This window comes from Eschscholzia californica, unplaced genomic scaffold (assembly GCF_041429995.1).
Source record: "Eschscholzia californica isolate CP2 unplaced genomic scaffold, dmEscCali1.0.p SCAF_3, whole genome shotgun sequence".
Classification (NCBI taxonomy): Eukaryota; Viridiplantae; Streptophyta; class Magnoliopsida; order Ranunculales; family Papaveraceae; genus Eschscholzia; species Eschscholzia californica.
In genome coordinates this window covers 20,822,172-20,842,728 of record NW_028238420.1, presented here as the reverse complement: position 1 = coordinate 20,842,728, position 20,557 = coordinate 20,822,172, and the positions used below count along the sequence as shown (strand labels likewise).

The following is a 20,557-nucleotide window of genomic DNA, read 5'->3' as shown; positions in this document are numbered from 1 at the left end:
TTGTGTTGATATTCCTACTAAAATCTTAATTCCTAAGAAACTTCTTAAATCTTTTTTATTACTGACACAAGATACCCATGGATGATTTTATGATTAGGGTATGTTTCAAGATTAAGTTTTTCTAGCAGGAGGATAATATGGTATAGAAGTTTGACTAATGGAAATTTTGAATTCTAAGGTTGGTGGTTGGAATTAGTGTGTGGCGAAGATAAAGATTGAGTGTTAAATAACAAGTATATTTATTTTTGGACTACAGAATAAATATACCCCCGAAGTCAATCTTAACTGACGAAGTCTTTATTCTCCAGAGACTTTTCTTTATGCCCCAAAGCCGTGGCTATTTCTTTTTAGTCTAAAAATTGACTTGATCAAACATTGTCCCCTAATCTTCATCTTCTCTCTCCCGATCTCTCTCTCTCTCTCTCTCTCTCCTATTGCTCTCGATCCTATTGTTCTCTCTCTTCCACTGTCTCGCACCATCTCTCTTTTGTTCTCTTATTGTTCACTCTTCTTCTCTTAATCTCTATCTTTATTCCTCATTGTCTATCTCTCCTTATTGCTCTTTTTATCTATGTCTCTCGATCACTCATTATTTCTCTCTTAATCTCACACTGTTTCTCAGTCGATCTCACATTGTTATCTCCCTCTCTTACACAGACACCTCTTCGGCAAAGGAAAGTGTTCCCTTCGTCGGAACCTGACATCGATGAGGGTTTTTGGTGAAACCCTCCTCGAGGATTTCGTAGCCACGAAACATTTTGTGTCCATGTAACATTTTGTGGCCATGACCATTTCTGTGGCTGCGAAACAAATTCGTGACCATTACCATTTCGTGACCACAAAACGTTTCGTGGCCACGAACTCTGTGGTTTTCATAGAGAGCTTTATACAGATCGAGAAAGAAGGAAAGAGAGAGAGACTGCGAGAAAGATGGATATGATTAGTGAGAGAGAGAAATATGTCTACAACGAGAGAAATAATGAGAGTGATCTACAATAAAATAGAGAGGGGGGAGAGAGAGAGAGAAAAAAAGAAAAAAGAAAAGAAAAAGAGAGCTCTAGAGTGAGAACGACAGAGAGATAGTCAGTGAGAGACGGGGGGGGGGGGGGGAACAGGGAGTTAGAGAGGAAATAGAAGATGTGGCAATGGTGCTGGTGGGAAGTTGTTGTGGTGAAGGTGATAAAGAGGATGAAGATTAGGGGGCAATATTTGATCAAGTGAATTTTTGGACTAAAATAAAATATACCCCCGAGAATATACAAAAAACGTGAATTCCCTAGAGAATTTATTCCCCGGAGATTATTCTTTATTTCCTAAAGCCGCTGCCTTTGAAAATAGTTGTTTGGGTGGAAAAGTTATTTATAATAAGTAAGGGTCTGTTTGTTACGTGGGTAAACGATTGGATGTGAAAATCAAGTAATTTTCGTGGGAAAAAATCATCACTTTCAAATGTGAAATTAAAGTTTAAATGTGTGGTAGGAACGCCTTTAGAATTTTGGTTTTAATTTGTTCAGCTCAATTGAAAATCTGTGATCTCTTGATCACCAACCTATGATCGTCAAAGAGATATTAGGGGTTTAATTTATGAAGCACAACTCGATTGAAAATCGAGATTGAAACCAACTCGATTGAAAATCGAGATTGAAACCAACTCGATTGAAAATCTATGAACATGCAAATTATCATTATCTTCATCTCTTTTTAAGTAAAAATCAAGAAACTTCAAAATAAAAAAATAAAAAAAACTTCAAAAGGTTAAGGAAGATTATTTCTGTTAATGTATTTATCTATACCCACAAGTAAAAAACCAAATATTCAATGAAAAATTTAAGTTAAAGGAAAAACCTAAGAGAACTTAGGTCAGGAAATCCCATCGATCCACAGAGCTGCAAGAAATCTCATCTATCCAAAAACAAATGTTTCTCTTCTAATCTGGACTATTTAATCTAGATTCAACAACAACAACAAAAAATTCATGATTCTGGTATTCTTTACCTTCACAAGAGGGGAGACAGATGGATGGTTCACATGAGAAAGACTGAGAGCCAGGGAGAAAGCGAGAAAAGAATGAATTGGGAATTTAAGCAAATACCCTCACAAGAGGAAAGATAATGCAAGTTTGGAAATAGTGAGTAAGAAATGGGTTGTCCTATGTAAAAGGTGGTGAAATAATTTTGGCAATTTTCACATTTTTTTTCCGTCAGAAAACGACTTTCACACCTAAAGTATCCTACCAAACAGTTGAAAATAGATTTTCTAACTTGATTTTCCCATTTAACAAAGAGACCAAGTAATAACTTTTTCTATTAACTAGAAATTGACAAAATATTATGGCTCATATTCTAACATTTTTTTTTACACAGAAAATAACCTTTCGACTCTTCTTCTTCTTCTTCTTCGAATCTTCGAGGGAGTGATGATGAATCTCTAGAATATCTGAAACAGTAATGATTAAAAGAGACTTGTGATCATGAATCGTGATGATGATGTTGACTCAAATCTCTTCTTCGCTCTCCTTACAGATCAAAATCTTTCTTTTCTTCTTCTAGACCCCAATCAAAAAAACTTTTTTTTTGCTAGAATCCTAAAGTTCAGGTTTGGTGATGATCTTATTTGACTCGATAAAATCTAAGTTCAGGTTCGTATTCTTCATCTAATGATGATGAATCTGATGTTGATGATGACAAACCATAGAAGACTGAAACCTAAAATTTGATGATGATGAATCTTGTGTTGATGTTGATGATAATGTGCAACCAGATCTAGAACTCTAAATTATCTTAAGGTGATGAAGAATAAATTTTTCAAATTTAAAGAAGAAACTTCAGTTTTTTTGTTCTCAATTTGCAAATTTTACGACCCAGTATTACATTCTGCAAAGCTTGCAAATTAAGTTTCCAATTGACATTTTGCAACTGCAATTTGCAGTTTACATTCTAAGTTTAATCTTTTTGCAATCTGGATCACTCCCCTTAGTCGGAACTTAGAGAGATAGAGAAGTAGAGAGAGAGAGCCCAACCTCTTATACATTGGGCTTGCTCTTAATGGTGAAAGTTGGAGTACTCAGTCCATTGATTCATGATGTGTTTCATATTAAAACGCCACTAAAAGTGTCAAATTCTTTTTGGTGGAAATCTTACAAAAGAAAATGACTAGTGGGGGTAAGAGTCGATCCATTTTAATATTTCCAAGTGAGTAACATATAGATTAATTCTCTAAACATAAAAAAGAAAAGTAACAAATAGAGATAGATTAATTATCTGAACAGAATTTGATTATTAAAGAGAAAGAACGTGGTCTACTGCCTCGTTCCATTAAATCCCATTGTTTCTGTGTCTGCATGTGCTATTCATTCTCTCTCTCACTACCTTCTCTCTCTCTAAAAAGCAAATCCGAGAAGAAAGCGGGTGTTTATTCATTCTCTCTCTCTCTCTCTAACTCTCTACTTATTTGTCTCCTCTAATTAAATCACAACCAACAGACACTCGACCACCATCAGATTCTTCCATTTGATTGTTCTTCTTCTACTCTACAAAACTCCAGTTTCTTTCCCAACATTTCCGGAAACCAGAGAGAGGGGAATCACAAGAACCATCCTCGAAGAAGAGAAGAACAAATTACATGGAGGATCAAAGAATCGAAAGTTCTTCTTCTTCATCTTTACCCTCTTCAATTATATTACAGAGATCAGTAAAACAACTTAACTTTGGAAACTGGGAAGAAAAAGAAGTGGCAGCTAAAGAAATCAAAAGATTAGCTAAAGATGATTTGAAAATTAGGAAATTATTAGCTAAACTTGGTGTTATTCCTTCGCTTGTTTCGATGATTGATTCAGAAGTCTCAGATCGTAAAACATTAGCAATTCAAGCATTAATTGAACTCGCTAATGGAACTAATACGTAAGTATCAATTTTATTCCTTAATCATCTATTTGATTCAACATCTTCTTTGTTATTTCATTTCTATTTGCAAGTTTCAAGTTTCGAATTCACAACTGATCTGAAAATCATGAAATGAGTGCTCCAAACATTAGATGTGGAATTACATACCTTTACCTATTGTTGATTAAGTCGATAAATCTGTACAGTAAAATATAATCCAGAGACACCCTTAGTCTCAAATAAAGAGACCTGTCCAACAATGAGTTCATTAATCCTCTGGTTTAATTTGAAGTTTATGAAGTAAGTTTGATCTCTTGATCATTTTTACCAAATTAGGTTAGTAGAAGTATGATATTATTAGTTCTTCATGAACAACACTAGCCAAGAAGAAATCGAGTTATTTTGCGTAGTACACACCCTGCGTATGTTAGTTGTTATTCGTGTTTTCCTGCCGGAATCTGACGTTAGTCATCGGAGATTTGAATTTTAAAAATAGGTACGGACGTATTTGTTTAGTGCAAATTGCAGTATTGACTTTAAGGCATGGAATTAAACAATTCGTTAAAGCCAGTTTGATTTGGTAGGTGATTTTGTTAAGATTTTGGACGGTTATTGCTTACCAAAATGACCTTCTCTATTATTTTTCTCCAATTTGAATGTTCAAGGGCTAATCTACCCAACATTTTTTTTTATTAAAAACAATTCTATGTAATATGTTATTGAATTTAGGAAAATTCGAGGGTTACTTCAATAGACGTCATAAATTAATAGCGTAAATGACGTAGTGACTTTGACATACAGTAATGATGATTAAGTTGATGTTGATATGTACTATGATTTATCAAATAGTTAATTATGAAAAAGAATCAGAAAATTCTGAACCATTTGCTTTCATCAAGTGAAGTTTGGTTTAATGTCCTGAACCAATATTACAATTATACATATATTTACACACACACACACGAGGACGGCCGCTAAATCCGCCGTGTGTCTAAATAACTCCATGGTGGGTAGCAAAATGGTCTCTCGAATAATTTTTTCGTTCATTAGAGTTATTAGGACAAAGTTCAGACAAAATAATTGAAGCTCAGACTTTAAATTATTTCTTAATCTAAGTTTGATAAATACAGTATAAATATAGAATATGAGATTTCTATATGTAGTAGTTAAGAGTTCAGATTCCTTTTAGAGATCTGAACAATCTTGAAAATTGTTAACCATTTGACCTCTATTCTTTCACAAGTTCTTTACTTAAACTCATTGACTTCTTCTCTTTAAAGATTTAAGTTTGTAATTTAGTTTTAACCTTTTCACTAAACATCTTTTTTGGTTAATTATATCTTAATGTTGATATATATTCGACTTCCGATGTTAAAAGGTGACTAATCTCTTCGTATTTTGTGTTTTTCAGAAACAAAGCTTTAATAGTGGAAGCTGGATTTCTCTCTAAATTGCCGGGAAACATTGATGTTGTCGATAAATCAACCAGGCATGACTTTGCAGTACTAGTTCTTGCAATCTCTTCTTTAGCCAAAACCTCATTCCCCATTGCCTCTACAGAGATTCTCCCATTTCTTATAGGAGTTCTTGATTCAGATTCTGGTATTGAAGCAAAAAAGGATTGTTTATGGGCTCTATACAATTTATCTTCTATGTTAGAAAATGTAAGCCCATTGATTTCTAATGGAGTAATACATACTCTATTAGGCTTATCAACCGAAAAAGAAGTAGCGGATAAAGCATTAGCGATTTTGGGGAACCTAGTGGTGACAGTATCGGGGAAGAAAGCTATCGAAAATGACTCAATGGTACCTGAAAGCTTTATTGAAGTTATGACATGGGAAGATAAGCCCAAATGCCAAGAATTATCTGCTTATATTTTGATGATTCTTGCGCACCAAAGTTCACACCAACGAACGAAAATGGTTCAATTAGGGATAGTTCCAGTTCTTCTTGAAGTGGCCTTGTTAGGAAGTCCTTTAGCTCAAAAGAGGGCATTGAAGATACTACAATGGTTTAAGGATGAAAGGCAAACGAAAACTGGAGCTCATTCTGGTCCACAAACAGAAGTAACAATTGGTTCACCAATTAATCAACACGAAGTGAAGGAAGGGAGGAAATTCATTAAGAAGATGGTGAAACAAAGTTTAAACAAAAATATGGAATCGATTATGAGAAGAGCTAATGGTTCAGTTGATTCTTGTAGGTTGAAGGCTTTGGTTTTGACTTCAAGTTCCAAGAGTTTGCCTTATTAAGGTTTATTTATACATTACGACTCAAAATTTCAGAAATTTTTTGAATTACCCGCTTCGTGCTGTGGTATATTATGGTTGTAAATTATGGGAATATCCATGTTTTGTATTAATAAAAGATACATTATCCTTTAGGATGGTGTGATGAGTGAAAAAATGTGCATTATTGAAGAAATTGTTACTGGAAAATTTTGATTTGAGAATTCTACAAGCACTCCAGAAATTGTTAAGCCTAAGCCCATGTAGCTTATTGAAATGGGGAAACAATGAGGGTGCTCCCACTTGGGTAATTTTATGCGCACAATTGTTTTTTTTTTTTTTCCGTTGAAAGCTTTGTTTTTTGTTAATCAAACACGTTTTAAGGAGTGAGACGCCAATGAGGGGTTGTGGTTGTATTAGGAATACTGTCAATGAGTTCTTTGCATCACTTTCTAATATAATTTTACTATAGCCTCTCGTTGCCGCCAAATGAAGGCCTAAAATCATTGCGTTAGCCTCCGTCAAATCAGATGAAACGTGTGAAAGTAGTTTTGAAACACCTGCCAGAAACTCTCCTTAATTGGTTCTTGCCACTGCCGAACAACTGGATCCGGATATTGAACACGCCCTAAAATTAATTTTGATAAATGATTCTTGTGGGAGAGTCCACTTTGGATAGATCCGAGTTTGAATTAGATTTGACGATATAAATGGTGTAACCTTCCCACCTTCCATAAGTATCATGTGTTTATTGATGGAGTTCCAAACTCGATTGAAATTATATAGAGTAGAATCCAACACAACTCGGTTACGTTTGTTCCTATGATTCTAGAAGACCACGCAAACCTCATAGAAGTTTAAAAACTATTTTCAACCTGTAAGGCCTCATGTAATAAAGAAATTCCCGTAGTCCCCCCCCTAAAATTTTGGCCTAATAAAAGATGAAATCCTTAGTTGCTGGAATTTGTAGCAATCGCCAAATAAGTGTTCAATTGTTTCTGGTTCTTGATTACAACAAGGGAAATTCACATCTGAGTCGGATATTAAATCTATGAATATTTGTTCCTACATCAATACCAAAGTGGAGAATTTTCAATATGAAATTTTAATCTAAGAGAGACTTGTCTTTGTAGAAGCGAGACCACTTGAAATTAGTAGAGGGATATGTAGATCGTTAAGATTGCAATAGTTCCTTATAACAAGAATTTGTCGAAAATATCCCACCTTTTTTGGGTGTCCAAATTAATTTGTCTTCTATTTCCAGCATTGGTAGTCGAATTGGTAAGATTCTTTTCTTATGTATCAATATCAAAGAGCATACGAATTAAAATTCCATTCAAACTTTTGGTTACCGAATCTATCAGATCACCAACTGTATTTATATTCTCCGACCAGTGTGGGGGTTTTGGCAACAACCCTTTCAACTCTACTCTGGATTCACGGATGATTAAATAGATTAACTCCATATCCATTTCCAATCGGCCGGATTAAAGTTTTATCAAAAATATTTCTTGGTTTTAAAATAGCTTTCCACAGTGGCAATGAAGTTGCCCTCCAAATATCCCCTTGCTGGAAATATTTAGCCCTTAAGGCCATGTTTGGCGTGCGGGAATGGCGTGGGAATGGAATGTGATTCCCGGGAAGCACATTCCAGATCATTGTTTGGCTTGCGGGAATGGTGTGGGCCCGGGAATGTGATTCCCTCAAAAAGGGGTAATAGCAAACCCAAGGGGGAGGTGGGTTTGTGATTCCCATTCCCCCGGAATCACATATATTAATATTTATTGACATATATATCCTTAACAAAATATTGAATTACCAATTTTATTTTTTTGTAGGATTTGGTATTAATAAGTATTATTTATGTTTATGAACAAAATTTAATTTTAGATAAATTTCTATTTAGGTCTACGAACAAAATTTTATTTTAGATAAATTTTTATTAAGATATTTATTTATTATCTTTAAATTCTAACCCTTTGATGTATCGTGTTATTATTTCATATCTACGAATTTGAAAAAATAATACTGATTTTAATATTACAAATTTGGTTATATTTTATGCTAAAAAAAGTTGATGTGTATTATATGTAATTTAAGTAAGGGTAAAAGTGAACTTTCACAAATATGTACATCCATATTCCTATACGAACCAAACACCTAATTGGGAATATGTCAGGAATCAAATTCTCATTCCTGGTCAAACCAAACATCAAAATACAGTAATCTGATTCCCATGAATCACGTTACGGGAAGGTGATTCCCAGGAATCACATTCCATTCCCGCGCGCCAAACATAGCTTAAAAGTTTATCCCAAGTAACCGTTGGGGCTTTAGATACCGCCAAACAATTTTGGCTATCATTGCCTTGTTTACCAACCCAAGTGGATGAAAACCCAACCCACCTTAAGGCAAAAACAATTGTGGTCCAATTAACGAAATGGAGTTTCTTTGTATTTTCATCATGTCCCCAGTAGTTTTTCAATTTTTTTCTTTTTTTTTTGTTAGAAAACTTCAATTTTCCCATTTGAATATTGATTCCAATTGGGATATCAGTGGTACTCATGTAAAACATTGAAAGTGAGGAGAGAACTGACTTAATGATAACCTTTCTTCCTTCTTGTGAGATCATTTTCTGTTTCCAACCTGATATTTTCGTCCTGAATTTATCAATTAGAAAGTCAAATGACTTAAGACGAGGATCCAATTTTAATAGTTTAGAGAGGGGTGCTGAACGACGACCGACAAGTGACCTTTGAAGTGGTGGGGTACCTGGTTCGTTTGTTAGATGGTAGTCTTATGGCAGTGATTATACGGACCTCTATAGAATTAATTCCTTCTGACGTAATCTCCCTGTCTTCTTCTCCTGTTTCTTCTTCTTCGTCTAACATGTAAATAGTACATGATGGGTGTTTCTTGACGCTTCTTTTTTATTCTGTTTTGACCTGCGCATACTTAGACATGGAATAGTTACTTGTTTTAAAGCCCTAGTATTACTAAAGCATTCCTAAACTTACTACGCATGCTCCGAATGATCGTTTCTGCAAAAACTAAAGAAAGTTAGACCTAATCTATCATGTTCTAATCTATTTCCTTCTGCAAAATAGAACCCAAATTAACATAGCTCCGAAAATCATGATGATTTTCAAATCTAGTTTTTGCCCCTGATCATGGCTATTGCTCCCAGGATTGCTTTTGTGGCTTGAGCACAACTAGTTTAGCTAGGACTTCTCCTTGGACCCCTGGTCGTTGCTTTCGCTAACAGGGCTAGTTTCGTTGGCTTGAGCACAACTAGTTTAGCTAGGACTTCTCCTTGGACCCCTGGTTGTTGCTTTCGCTAACAGGGCAGGTTTCGTTGGCTTGAGCACAACTAGTTTAGCTAGGACTTCTCCTTAGACCTCTGGTCGTAGGGTGGCCTATCAGAGCTGGTTTCGTTGGCTTGAGCACAACTAGTTTAGCTAGGACTTCTCCTTAGACCTCTGGTCATAGCGTGGGCTACCAGAGCTGGTTTCGTTGGCTTGAGCACAACTAGTTTTCGCCGGGACTCCTCCCGTGCCCCTGGTCGTAGCTTGGGTTACTAGGGCTGTTTTGTCTGCTTTCGCATAACTAGTTTCGCAAGGACTTCTCCTTGTACCCCCGGTCACCTTTCCCAGGGTTGTAGGTTAACTAGGACTTCTCCTTACAACCCTTAGTTTAGGTCGCGTTTCACTTGAGTAAAGTCTTCTGTTTAACTAGGACTGCTCCTTGTAAGGTTCTCTGGTCGTTGCCTTAGCTACCAGAGCTACCTAATTTTGCCGGATTGAGCACGGTAAGTTTAACTAGGACTCCTTCTTGGGACCTTGGTGAGGGGTCCGTTTTACTCGAGTGACGTTCAGTTTAACCAGTACTGCTCCTTAAGGTTTCTGGTCGTTGCCTTAGCTACCAGAGCTATCTGGTTTTTTACCAAAGTAAGGCGAATTTGACTAGGACTCCTCCATGACAGTATCGTCTTTTTGCTAAAATAGTTTGTTTTATTAGTAAAATCTGTAGCTTGTAGCGCTACTTCTTCTCCCTAACGGCTTTATTCGCAAGGTTAAAAGAAAAATATTGATGGTAACCTACGTTGTCATTAATTTTCAGTCCTGCATGTCTGTTGTGGAGTCTTCATAGAAGACTTTATCTCCTCCGACGGTGGCCGGGTTAGTGGTTTCTTCTTCGCAGCCCTGAGCAGAGATTAAGTAGCGCTCCCTGGCTATTTCTTGATTCCCTCTGACCGTTCCTATGAGATTTGTTCACGGGATTGGGAATTTCATCATGAGGTGGTTCATGGAGATTATTGCCCCTGACTCTCTCAGGAAGTTCCTGCCCAGTATAATGTTGTAGGCATGCATCTTGCGACTATGGTGAAGTTCAGCATTATCGCTTTCTTTGTTTCTCCTTCTCCTATCAGGTCTTTGTAGAAAACCATGTGTCACAAGTCGTGCTTTGTAGGGAATGATCTCATTACTTTCATTTCGTTTTCTTACAAAAACTTATTTCAACTGAACTGAGTTTACATCCTTAGACGTGGGGACCACTGGTCCAAAAACACTACGCTTATTAAGTAAATCTAGTTCTACCTGAATTGCATCTTTCTATTTCGACCAATCAGGTCTTTGTCGACATTCCGCAATAGAGTGTGGTTCATAATCATCTTCTCTTTCAAAATTAAGGTTGCCACTGCAAAAGAGAATAATCTCATCGATAATTGTTTCATTTCTATCCCACACTTCTCTCAAACATTTATAATTATAGAGATATCCTCATTATTAGGTATATCTTCCTCATCAAGGGCTACACCCTCTTTAAGGGGTATTTCTTCAGAAAGTGTTTGTGTACTATTAATAGTCTTATTCTAGAGAACTATTATTTTGTGATTGGTTCTTCCTCTTTCTAGGGGTAGTATATTTAGAACTAATTGGTCGTCCACGCTTCTAACGTATTTTAGACGACTCATTTGTTATAGCAGTTTCTCCTGGTCCTTCATTAATATTAATTCGTGCACGAGCATTAGCAACAAGGATATATGATTTTGTCGCCCCTTGCTGCATCATTAAATATATCTGATAGTTTATTTGTAATGTCTTGCAAATGTATTATTATCCTTCGTACATTTAGTTCTGGTTGACTAGTGTGAGGGTCTAGAATAAGACAAACTTTGTGTATGCCAACACAAATCATTTTTTTACTATCCGATGTAGAAGGATTTTCCCCCCCTAATGGTGGGAAAACTGTCACATCAAAATGATAATCCGCAAACTATGCGGTAAAAGTATCACCTTTTATAGGTTTGAGATATCTTATAATAAATGGTGAATCAAAACCAACATATATACCCAACCGCTGTTGAGGTTCAAATTTAATACGTTTTGGAGGTGAAATAGGGATATGCACCGCACACCCAAAAACACGTAAATGTGTATTATTTGGTTGATGACCCAAAACATCTTGTAATGGCGAATAACCATTCGCTCTGGGTCGAAGGCGGATCAAAGCTGCAACATGTAAAATTGCAAATCCCCACGCAGAAACATGCAACTTGGTTTTGATCAGCATTGGTCGTGCAATTAGTTGTTGATGTTTTATCAATGATTCTGCTATGCCATTCTGGCTATGAACATAAGCTATAGGATGTTCAACATCAATACCAACTGACTAACAATAAGCATTAAAAGCCTTTGGTGTAACTTCATCTGCCCCCCATCAAGATGTATTCTTTTAATAGGAAAATCTGGAAAATGAGCATGTAATCTAATAATTCGAGCTCGTAACTGTGCAAAAGCATTATCACGAGGGGTGCATATGACCACAAATATCTCCTTGAATCGTTTCAAAAAATTTAGGAGATTCTATATGAACTTTTAAAAAATGATTTTACAATCATTTTACCTGGAGAGCAGGATTTACAAGTAAAATCCTTACTTATCAGAAACTTCTGGTTCTGTAATGGGTGTCCTTGCGAATTTTTGAATTATTTTAGTCATCATGATAGATCCAGGATGTCCCAAACGATCATGCCAAAGTGTCACCGCACTAGGATCGTAAAGCTCTGATTTATGACAATATAAGATTCAACCGTTTTTATCTTTACAAGATACAATTCAAAAGAGAGATTCGAAAGTCACTTTAGATCATGCTTCTCGCCAGAGGCATTAGAAGTAATATATAAATATGTATCATTATTCTCATCTCCAGTCTCAATGTGATAACCATTTCAACGAATGTCTTTAAAATTTAATAATTTTTTCAACAACTTAGTTGAAAATAATGCGTCATCAATGGTTATTTTTGTATTATGTGGTAATATTAAAGTAGCTCTACCAGAACCCTCAATGAGAATAAATGAACTAGCGATTGTTATCTCATTAGCCTTGTATAACATCAAGGTCTCATAATATTTATTGTTTCGAAAGATAGAGTTAGTAGTTCCTCTATCAACTACACATATATCTTCACCATCTTTCGATATTATATTTCTGCAATCCATACCTTGTGTACACAAAAATAAGACATAAGATAATTATAACATATTTATATTATATGAACATGATAATATTACACTATTTAAGAGAAACAAAATAATATGTACAAATATAACATTATTGTGGGAAAACGTTAGAAATGACCAAACACTTCGTCAAATTCTTCATCAAGTAGTTTGTCAAATTCAGCGGAAGATAGATGATTAAAGCTAACATCATATATATCTCGTTCATCTTCTGGGACACAATCTTTTGGAACTTCAGGATTACAACCGTAATCAATAGGAAATAACTCAGTATGTGATTCAGTATCATGTATTTCAACTTCATCAACTAGATAATCAGACACATCCAATCTAGTGTTACAGAAGGAATCACCTATCTCTATCTGATTCATTTCTGTATTGGTCGTTGATTTCTTTAACTACGCTTGGTAAAGATCTACCAGATATTTTTACAGTTTTACAAGTCCTTTTCCAATGACCTGTCATACCACATCTATAACATTACTTAGTTTGCATATCAGATGGTTCATTTAATGTTTTTTTTCCTTTATCTTGTCGACTGTATGGATGAGATTTAGTACGCGAGTGATTATAACGTCCACGTCGGCCATGACCTTAACCCCGACCCTTCCTACCAAAGTAGTAGCCACCATCTCTGCATTCCAATTTTGACCGTTCCCACAACCACACCCTCCAGAGTGGTAGCCACCATCTCTGGTGTCTAATTAGTGATCGTTACCACAACCACGTCCTTTAGAGTGGTAGCCACCACCTCTATTATCACTGCTGTGAGCGTTGCCACGACCACCTCGTCCATAAGATGTCATATAGGTTTCATATACTTCTGAATAACCCGTTGGACGAGCCTCTTGATTTTTCATAATGACTTCCCGATATTAATTTGTTCCGCAAAAAGTAGACAAGAAATTAAATTAGAATGTCATTTAAAATTCATATTTATGTATTCTCTTGTAAGTTCATGATAGATTATGAAAAGTGGAAAATGTTTTCTCCAACACGTGTTCTTCAGAAACTGGATAGCCACAATGTCCAAAATTTGTAGTTATCTTAACCAATACAGAATTATATTAGGAAATTGTTTTGAATCCTGCAACCGCAGATTTATCCAGTCATTTTGGGCTTTTGGTAAGATAACTCACTTCAAATGACCATATCTTTCCTCTAAACATTTTCATAATACAAGTGGATCTTTCTGATATAAATATTTTGATTTAAGTTCTTCACACAACTGATGGCAGATCACAATCAGGGCCACTGTGCGTTTGTAAAGAGGTTCATTATTTCATTCAAAAACTGTTTTCTCTAGTTGTTTGGCATCTAGATGTGCTTCTATTTTGTAACACCCTAAATCCAGATTTCCACGTCGACCGCCATGAAAACCTAAATTTAAAGCATTTCTCCGCAGAACAGTGAACATATACGATATACTCATCAAAGTGATAAATAACATCGAACATGAAGCTCAAAAGTAACAATAAATCAACTAATGAAACTTTACCGAGTTTCTCAAAACTCGCATGATGTCTCTAGAATATCGACACATATGTCAGACAAGATCAAATAAAGGAAAAACAAGTATTTAGGAGATGCAATTACCTAAAGAAAGAAATGAGACTACTAAAGAAGCTCCACCAAAGCTAACAATGACTCAAGCGGGTGGCACTTCCCGATTTCCTTGTCCTGAAAAATAAGAGGTTGGGTTAGACCCCAACAAGTAGATTTTGAAACCTCTAAAGCCTTGACGGACAATTTCTAGAACTAGCAAAACGAATAGACAACCCCAAAACAATATAAAGGTGTCCGAAAATAGTATCCCAGTTGTGACCATATCTAAAGCGATATGACAAGTTGGTGTCGACGTTGTATAAGAGTGTGGTCCACAAGGTTATCCTTGTGTTAGCGCTGACCCCATACGCTCCATACCTAGGCCCATCCGATAGAGACGGTCGAACCAATCACAAAACTCTCACAACCCTCCACCAACTCCATCACATGACACGAATAAAATAGCGTCACACCACAACATACATAAATCAAAATTATATTCGCCAATATATTACGATGTACGAGTTTCATATCTATAACGTTTTGCAAGTAATGAATCGATGTATAATAATAGCCTACAATTCTCATATCATGTTGAGTTCTAGCATATGTTCATGTATCAACATAAAGAATATTGTCCAATAGTGAGAGACATCTAATTATTAGAGTTATATACTAAAATCATGGTAAATAAAAGGTTTAGCCGTAATTATCATTGTAGTGCATGAATGTAGCATGCGGATGTTAATAGAGGTTGTATGGTTCATCAACTTTGTCATTAGGGTAAATTTCCTTCAAAATCTAAAACATGGATGAGATTTCAAAGTGACCTAAAAATTTGTTTGTGTGGAAAAGATAAATCTACTACTTCTAATGTATATCTTTGTTATGTATATATTAGTTTCAAGGACCCTAATCTTTGTTCAAGAAATACCAAGATCTAGGGTTTGTAGTGTCATCTAGTTTGTCTAGGTTATTCTATAAAAATGGCTATTCAAGTCCTAGAGAGATAGAAATCTACCTTAGATCTAAAGCAAACCAATGAAGAGAACTTCCACACCAAGAACAACAAAGAAAAATAAAAACCCCGAGCTCCAAGCCCTTCTTCTGTCTCTCCTTCTCTTTGCCTAGCTATTTATCTCTCTAGAACCTTCACTTTCTCTTCATCTTTAGCTTACAAAGCTGTTGTTTGGTTATGTGAGGAAAAGAGAATGAGGAAAAAAGGTTTAGGGTGTTTAGATGGTCACAAGTTCACCCGTTATAGGCACCCCATATTATTGGTAGGGGCACTATAATCTCTCCTCCTAAAAGAAAATTTCGTCCTTGAAATTGAACGTACCTGACGAGAAGAACAGATGAGGATAGAGAAGTTGCATATCATCTTCATGCTCCTAAGTAACTTCTTTATCATTCTGATGATTCCACTGAACCTTAACCATGGGAATAGTCTTTCAGCGAAGCACATGCTCTCTACGATCAACGATGCAAACTGGTTCCTCCTCCTATGATGAATTTGATTGGAGCTCTAAATCATGGTAGTCAACCACCGAATGTTGATCCTCATATCTCACATTCTTCCGAAGCATCGAAACATGAAATACGTCGTGCACACCCGCCAAACTTGCAGTTAAGTCTAAACGATAAGCTACTTTGCCTACCTTCTCAACTATCCTGAAAGGTCCAATATATCTCGGAGCCAATTTTCCTTTCTTACCAAACCGTAAAACATCCTTCATAGGTGACACCTTCAACAAGACCTCTTCTCTAACGATAAACTCCAAATGCCTATGTCGCTTGTCAGCATAACTCTTCTGACGGCTTTGAGCTGCTTGGAGCCTACTCTGAATTAACGCAATCTTTTCAGAAGTGTCACGAACCACCTCTGGTCCCTCTAGTTTAGCATCTCCTGCCTCTGTCCAACATAATGGTGATCGACAAGGCGTCCCATATAATGCCTCGAAAGGAGCCATGCCAATGCTAGATTGGTAAATATTATTATATGCGAACTCTACCAAAGGCAAGTGATCTTGCCAACTACCACCAACATCTAGTATCGAGCATCGTAACATATCCTCGAGTACTATGTTGACTCTCTCTGTCTGCCCATTGGTCTGAGGGTGAAAGGTTGTACTAAAATGTAATGATGTTCCCATAAAAGCCTGGAAACTCTTCCAATACCGAGAAGTAAAGGATGAATCCCTATCTGACACAATAGACACTTGACTCCGTGCAACCTGACTATTTCCTTGATATAAAGTTGTGTCAGTCGATCTCCACTATTTGTCGTCTTCACTGGAAGGAAGTGAGCCGACTTAGTCAGCCTATCTACTATCACCCAAATGGCGTCAAAGCCTCGACTCGCGCGCGGTAAACCCGTGATGAAGTCATCGATATATATTCCCATTTCCACTCCGGAATAGGCAACGGTTCTAGAAGTCCAGACGGATCTCGATTTTCTACTTTCACCATCTAAGACACCTCACACTTCCTCACATGTTCAACAACATCTTTCTTCATTCCGGATCACAAGTACTGCCTCTTCAAGTCTCTGTACATCTTGTTACCACCAAGATGAACCGTGTACTTACTCCAGTATGCCTCATGTAGTATATCCTGTCTCGACACTGGGTCTGCCGGTACCAATAATCTCCCTCGATATCTGAATTCGCCGTCTTGCCCCATACTGAACTCAGTGTTTGACTCTCTCATTGAAGATATTTGTTTCTGACACCACACATCATCTATCTGTGCATTCACTAAACAACCCAGCAAAGAAGGTCTAACTACCATACTACCTATAAATATCAAGTCAACTCCTGACCCAACAACATAAATATCATACGTCGCCACATCTTCTGACATCTTCCACCGATTCATCATCAATGTTGTTACGATACCCCTCGGTTGTCAGCTTAGAACATCAACTACCACATTAGCCTTACCCGGGTGGTATTGCAGCGTGAAGTCACAGTCTTTCATTAGCTCCAATCACCGACGTTGGCGCATATTCAATTCCTTCTGAGAAAATAGATACTTGAGGCTCTTATGGTCGGTAAAGAGGTCAAATTTTTCACCGTAAAAATAATGCCTCCAAAGCTTCACAGCAAACACTACAGCCGCCAACTCCAAGTCGTGAGTTGGGTAATTTCGCTCATGCAGTCTCAACTGCCTCAAAGCATAGGCAACCACCTTATCACTCTGCATTAGAACACAACCCAGACCCTGAATGGATGCATCAGTGTAAATCACCAACCGAACACCGCTCTTAGGAATGGTCAAAACAGATGCAGTAGTCATTCTCGTCTTCAGTTATTGAAATGCCTGATCACACTCTGTAGACCATCGAAACGGAACTTGCTTCTTAGTTAGGTTCGTCTAAGGCTCTGCAATACTCGAGAATCCCTTGATAAACCGTCGATAATATCCAGCCAAACCTAGAAAACTACGAACCTCCGTCACTGATGTGGGGTTGCTTCCAATTAAGCACTGCCCCGACCTTAGAAGGGTCGACTAGTACTCCAATGCTAGAAATAACATGACCCAAGAACTTTACTTCTTCTTGCCAAAATTCACACTTCTCGAACTTAGCATACAACTGATGCTCCATCAAAATCTCTAGTACCTGTCGTAAGTGATCCTCATGATCTTCCTTATTTCTGGAGTAGATAAGGATATCATCGATAAATACAATGACAAACTTATCTAAGATATCCCAAAACACTCGGTTCATCAAATCCATGAAAACTGCTGGAGAATTAGTTAAGTCAAACGGCATAACCAAAAACTCATAAGAACCATATCTGTCACAAATGCAGTCAATCTTCGAAAACCATTTGGATCCTCTCAATTGATCAAATAAATCATTGATCCTCGGTAAAGGGTACTTATTCCTCACAATAACCTTATTCAACTCCCTATAATCGATACACAACCTCATCGACCCGTCTCTCTTTTTAACAAAAAGAACATGCGCACCCCACGGCAGTGGCGAAGCCAGGATTTTTTCGATGTGGGGGCACATTTAAGTAAAAATAAAAATAACAATTTCATATGCTATAAGAGAATGACTTTTATTTATTCATAATAAGGTTCTTGTCTTTGTTCTTTTCTTGTGAACAATTATGAGGCTTCTTGAATTGTGATGAAGATTCATTTATAACTTTTCGTTTAAAATATCTCTTCATGATTTCTTTGATGTCATGACAAAAAAAAAATGAGACTACGGTTTTGCAAGAGAACACGAATACTAAAATTTATAACTTCTATATCTTTGTTTGTTTCTTATTTAGGTTAAAATTAGGATTTTAGTATATAATGGTAGATTGGAAGGTAAAATAGAAACAACAATTATACAGAATTTCAGAATTTAGGAGTTTTCTCAAAAAAAAAAGAAAGAAAAAGAGTTAGGGACTGAAGAAATTTTTTGTTTTATGGTTGCCGGTGGTTAGTGATGTAATGGCCTAATCAGTGCACCGTTAAGAAAGTTGCCTATTGAATGGAGAATAAGAGGTACACCGTTAAGAAAGTTGCCTATTTAATGGTTGGATGGATTTAGTTAAAGTAAACGAAATCAGTTGCCTATTTAATGGTTGAATGGATTTAGTTAAAGTAAACGAAATCTTTTTAAAAAAGTGGTGGGCCATGGAATCTTTTAACTAAAACAAAATTGTTAATAATATTGAGCTGGTCTTTTCATTACTGGTTGGCTGATCATAAATTACTCTAGAAGCACCTCCCATTCTCTATAAACTAAAAGAGCCCACATTTGGGTCTGTGGGGGTCTGCGCCCCCACGGGCCCCTATGTGGGCCCGCCCCTGCCCCACGGGGAGCTACTCTGGCATATGAAGCCCAGACCAAGTAACTGTTGAATCTGGTCCTTGAGTTCACGTAGTTCAACTGAAGCCATTCGGTAATGAGTTCTAGCTATCGGTGCAGTACCCGGTTCCAACTCTATGCAAAAATCAAACTCTCTGCGCGGTGGCAACCATGGTATATCGCTGAACACCCCATGGTACTCACATACCACGTCAATCTTCTCTAGCATCTTACCCATTACCGATTGCTCTATCAGTTCCACGTTACCGAAGTGCATCTCCCTCATCTGTCTCGTAAGTCCACGGACAACCAACACCTCTTCACCCGGAAGAGAGAATGTAACCGTCTTGGCAAAACAGTCCACAAGGGTATGATATGAAGCAAGCCAATCCATGCCTAGGATGACATCATAGTAAAGTAACTGAAGTACAAAGAGGTCCAAAGCAAACTCTTGTTCACCTAACTTAATAATGCACCCTTGACAAATGTGGTCTATCACATAGACCCACCCTAAGGTGACGACACAATAAAAAGGCGCACACCTCGATCTAACACAATAGGCAAAGTGCGTACAAAAGAATAAAAAATAAAGGTACCCATAGCACTAGGATCAAATAATACTCTTCCCAGATTGCTTTGAATAGGAAAGGTACATTCGACCACCTCAGCAGGTGCTCCAACATCTCTAGGAACTACGACATTCAGCTGCAGCTACTGACCACATCCCTGCAACCTCCCTTGCTGATTATAATCATGTTGGTGCCCTTGATTACCAGTTCGAGCCCCATTCTTCTTCGGACAATCAGCTGCTCTATGACCCTGCCCATGACAAGTGTAACAAGTTCTTTGGAAAACCCTTTGTCTCCCCTATTTGCCATTCAGTGGTTCCAGTTGTCCACCAGTTGCTACCACTACTCTATCATCTCAGTCTATACGAGGCCTCTTGCCATCCCATTGACCATTATAGTCATTGCGCTGATTCCATCCAACCTTCCCAAAATTTCTACCATTTCCCTTTTGTTCACCTTTACCTTCCACTTTGATTCCTCTCTGCTTCTTTGCCTCCTGTATCCGAGCATCGTGGACCTTAGCACAAGAAACCACCTTCTGATAGGTGTCGGAACTAGGTTGCCCAACAATGTACCTAGCAATGTGTCACGCAACCCATTTACAACCTCTCAATCTTTTCCTCCTCTGTGGGGATTAGTTGACTAGCAAAGAGGGAGAGTTTGTGAAACTCATTCTCATACTCCAATACGGACTGATTCTCTCCTTGTTTAAAGTCTTGAAATTCCCTCTTAAATGTATGTCGAGCTGAGAAAGGAACAAAACTTTCCATGAAGGCATTCTTAAATTCTTCCCAAGTGCACCTCAACGGATCCACCAACCTAGACTGAGTGTCCCACCAATTAGTTGCATTCTTCTTTAACTGAAATACCATCATTCGTTGCTTATACACCTCAAAGCAATCAAATGCTACGAACATCCTCTCTATCTCCTTGCACCACTCATATGCCTCTATAGGCCCTATAGTCCCATCAAATTTTGGTGTCCCCAT

General features: G+C 37.2%; 1 protein-coding gene and 1 pseudogene across 1 annotated transcript; one reads left to right on the top strand and one right to left on the bottom strand.

Annotated features, from left to right (window-relative positions):
• The first annotated feature begins 3,308 nt into the window (after positions 1-3,308).
• Positions 3,309-6,308, top strand: LOC147548980 (U-box domain-containing protein 45-like). The gene is made up of 2 exons (XM_086672660.1): positions 3,309-3,899; positions 5,293-6,308. Exons 1-2 carry the CDS (start codon positions 3,622-3,624, stop codon positions 6,134-6,136), a joined length of 1,122 nt encoding a protein of 373 aa, XP_086528786.1. The 5' UTR covers positions 3,309-3,621; the 3' UTR covers positions 6,137-6,308.
• Positions 6,309-15,685: 9,377 nt separating this feature from the next.
• LOC147548979 (uncharacterized) lies at positions 15,686-20,557 on the bottom strand (annotated as a pseudogene).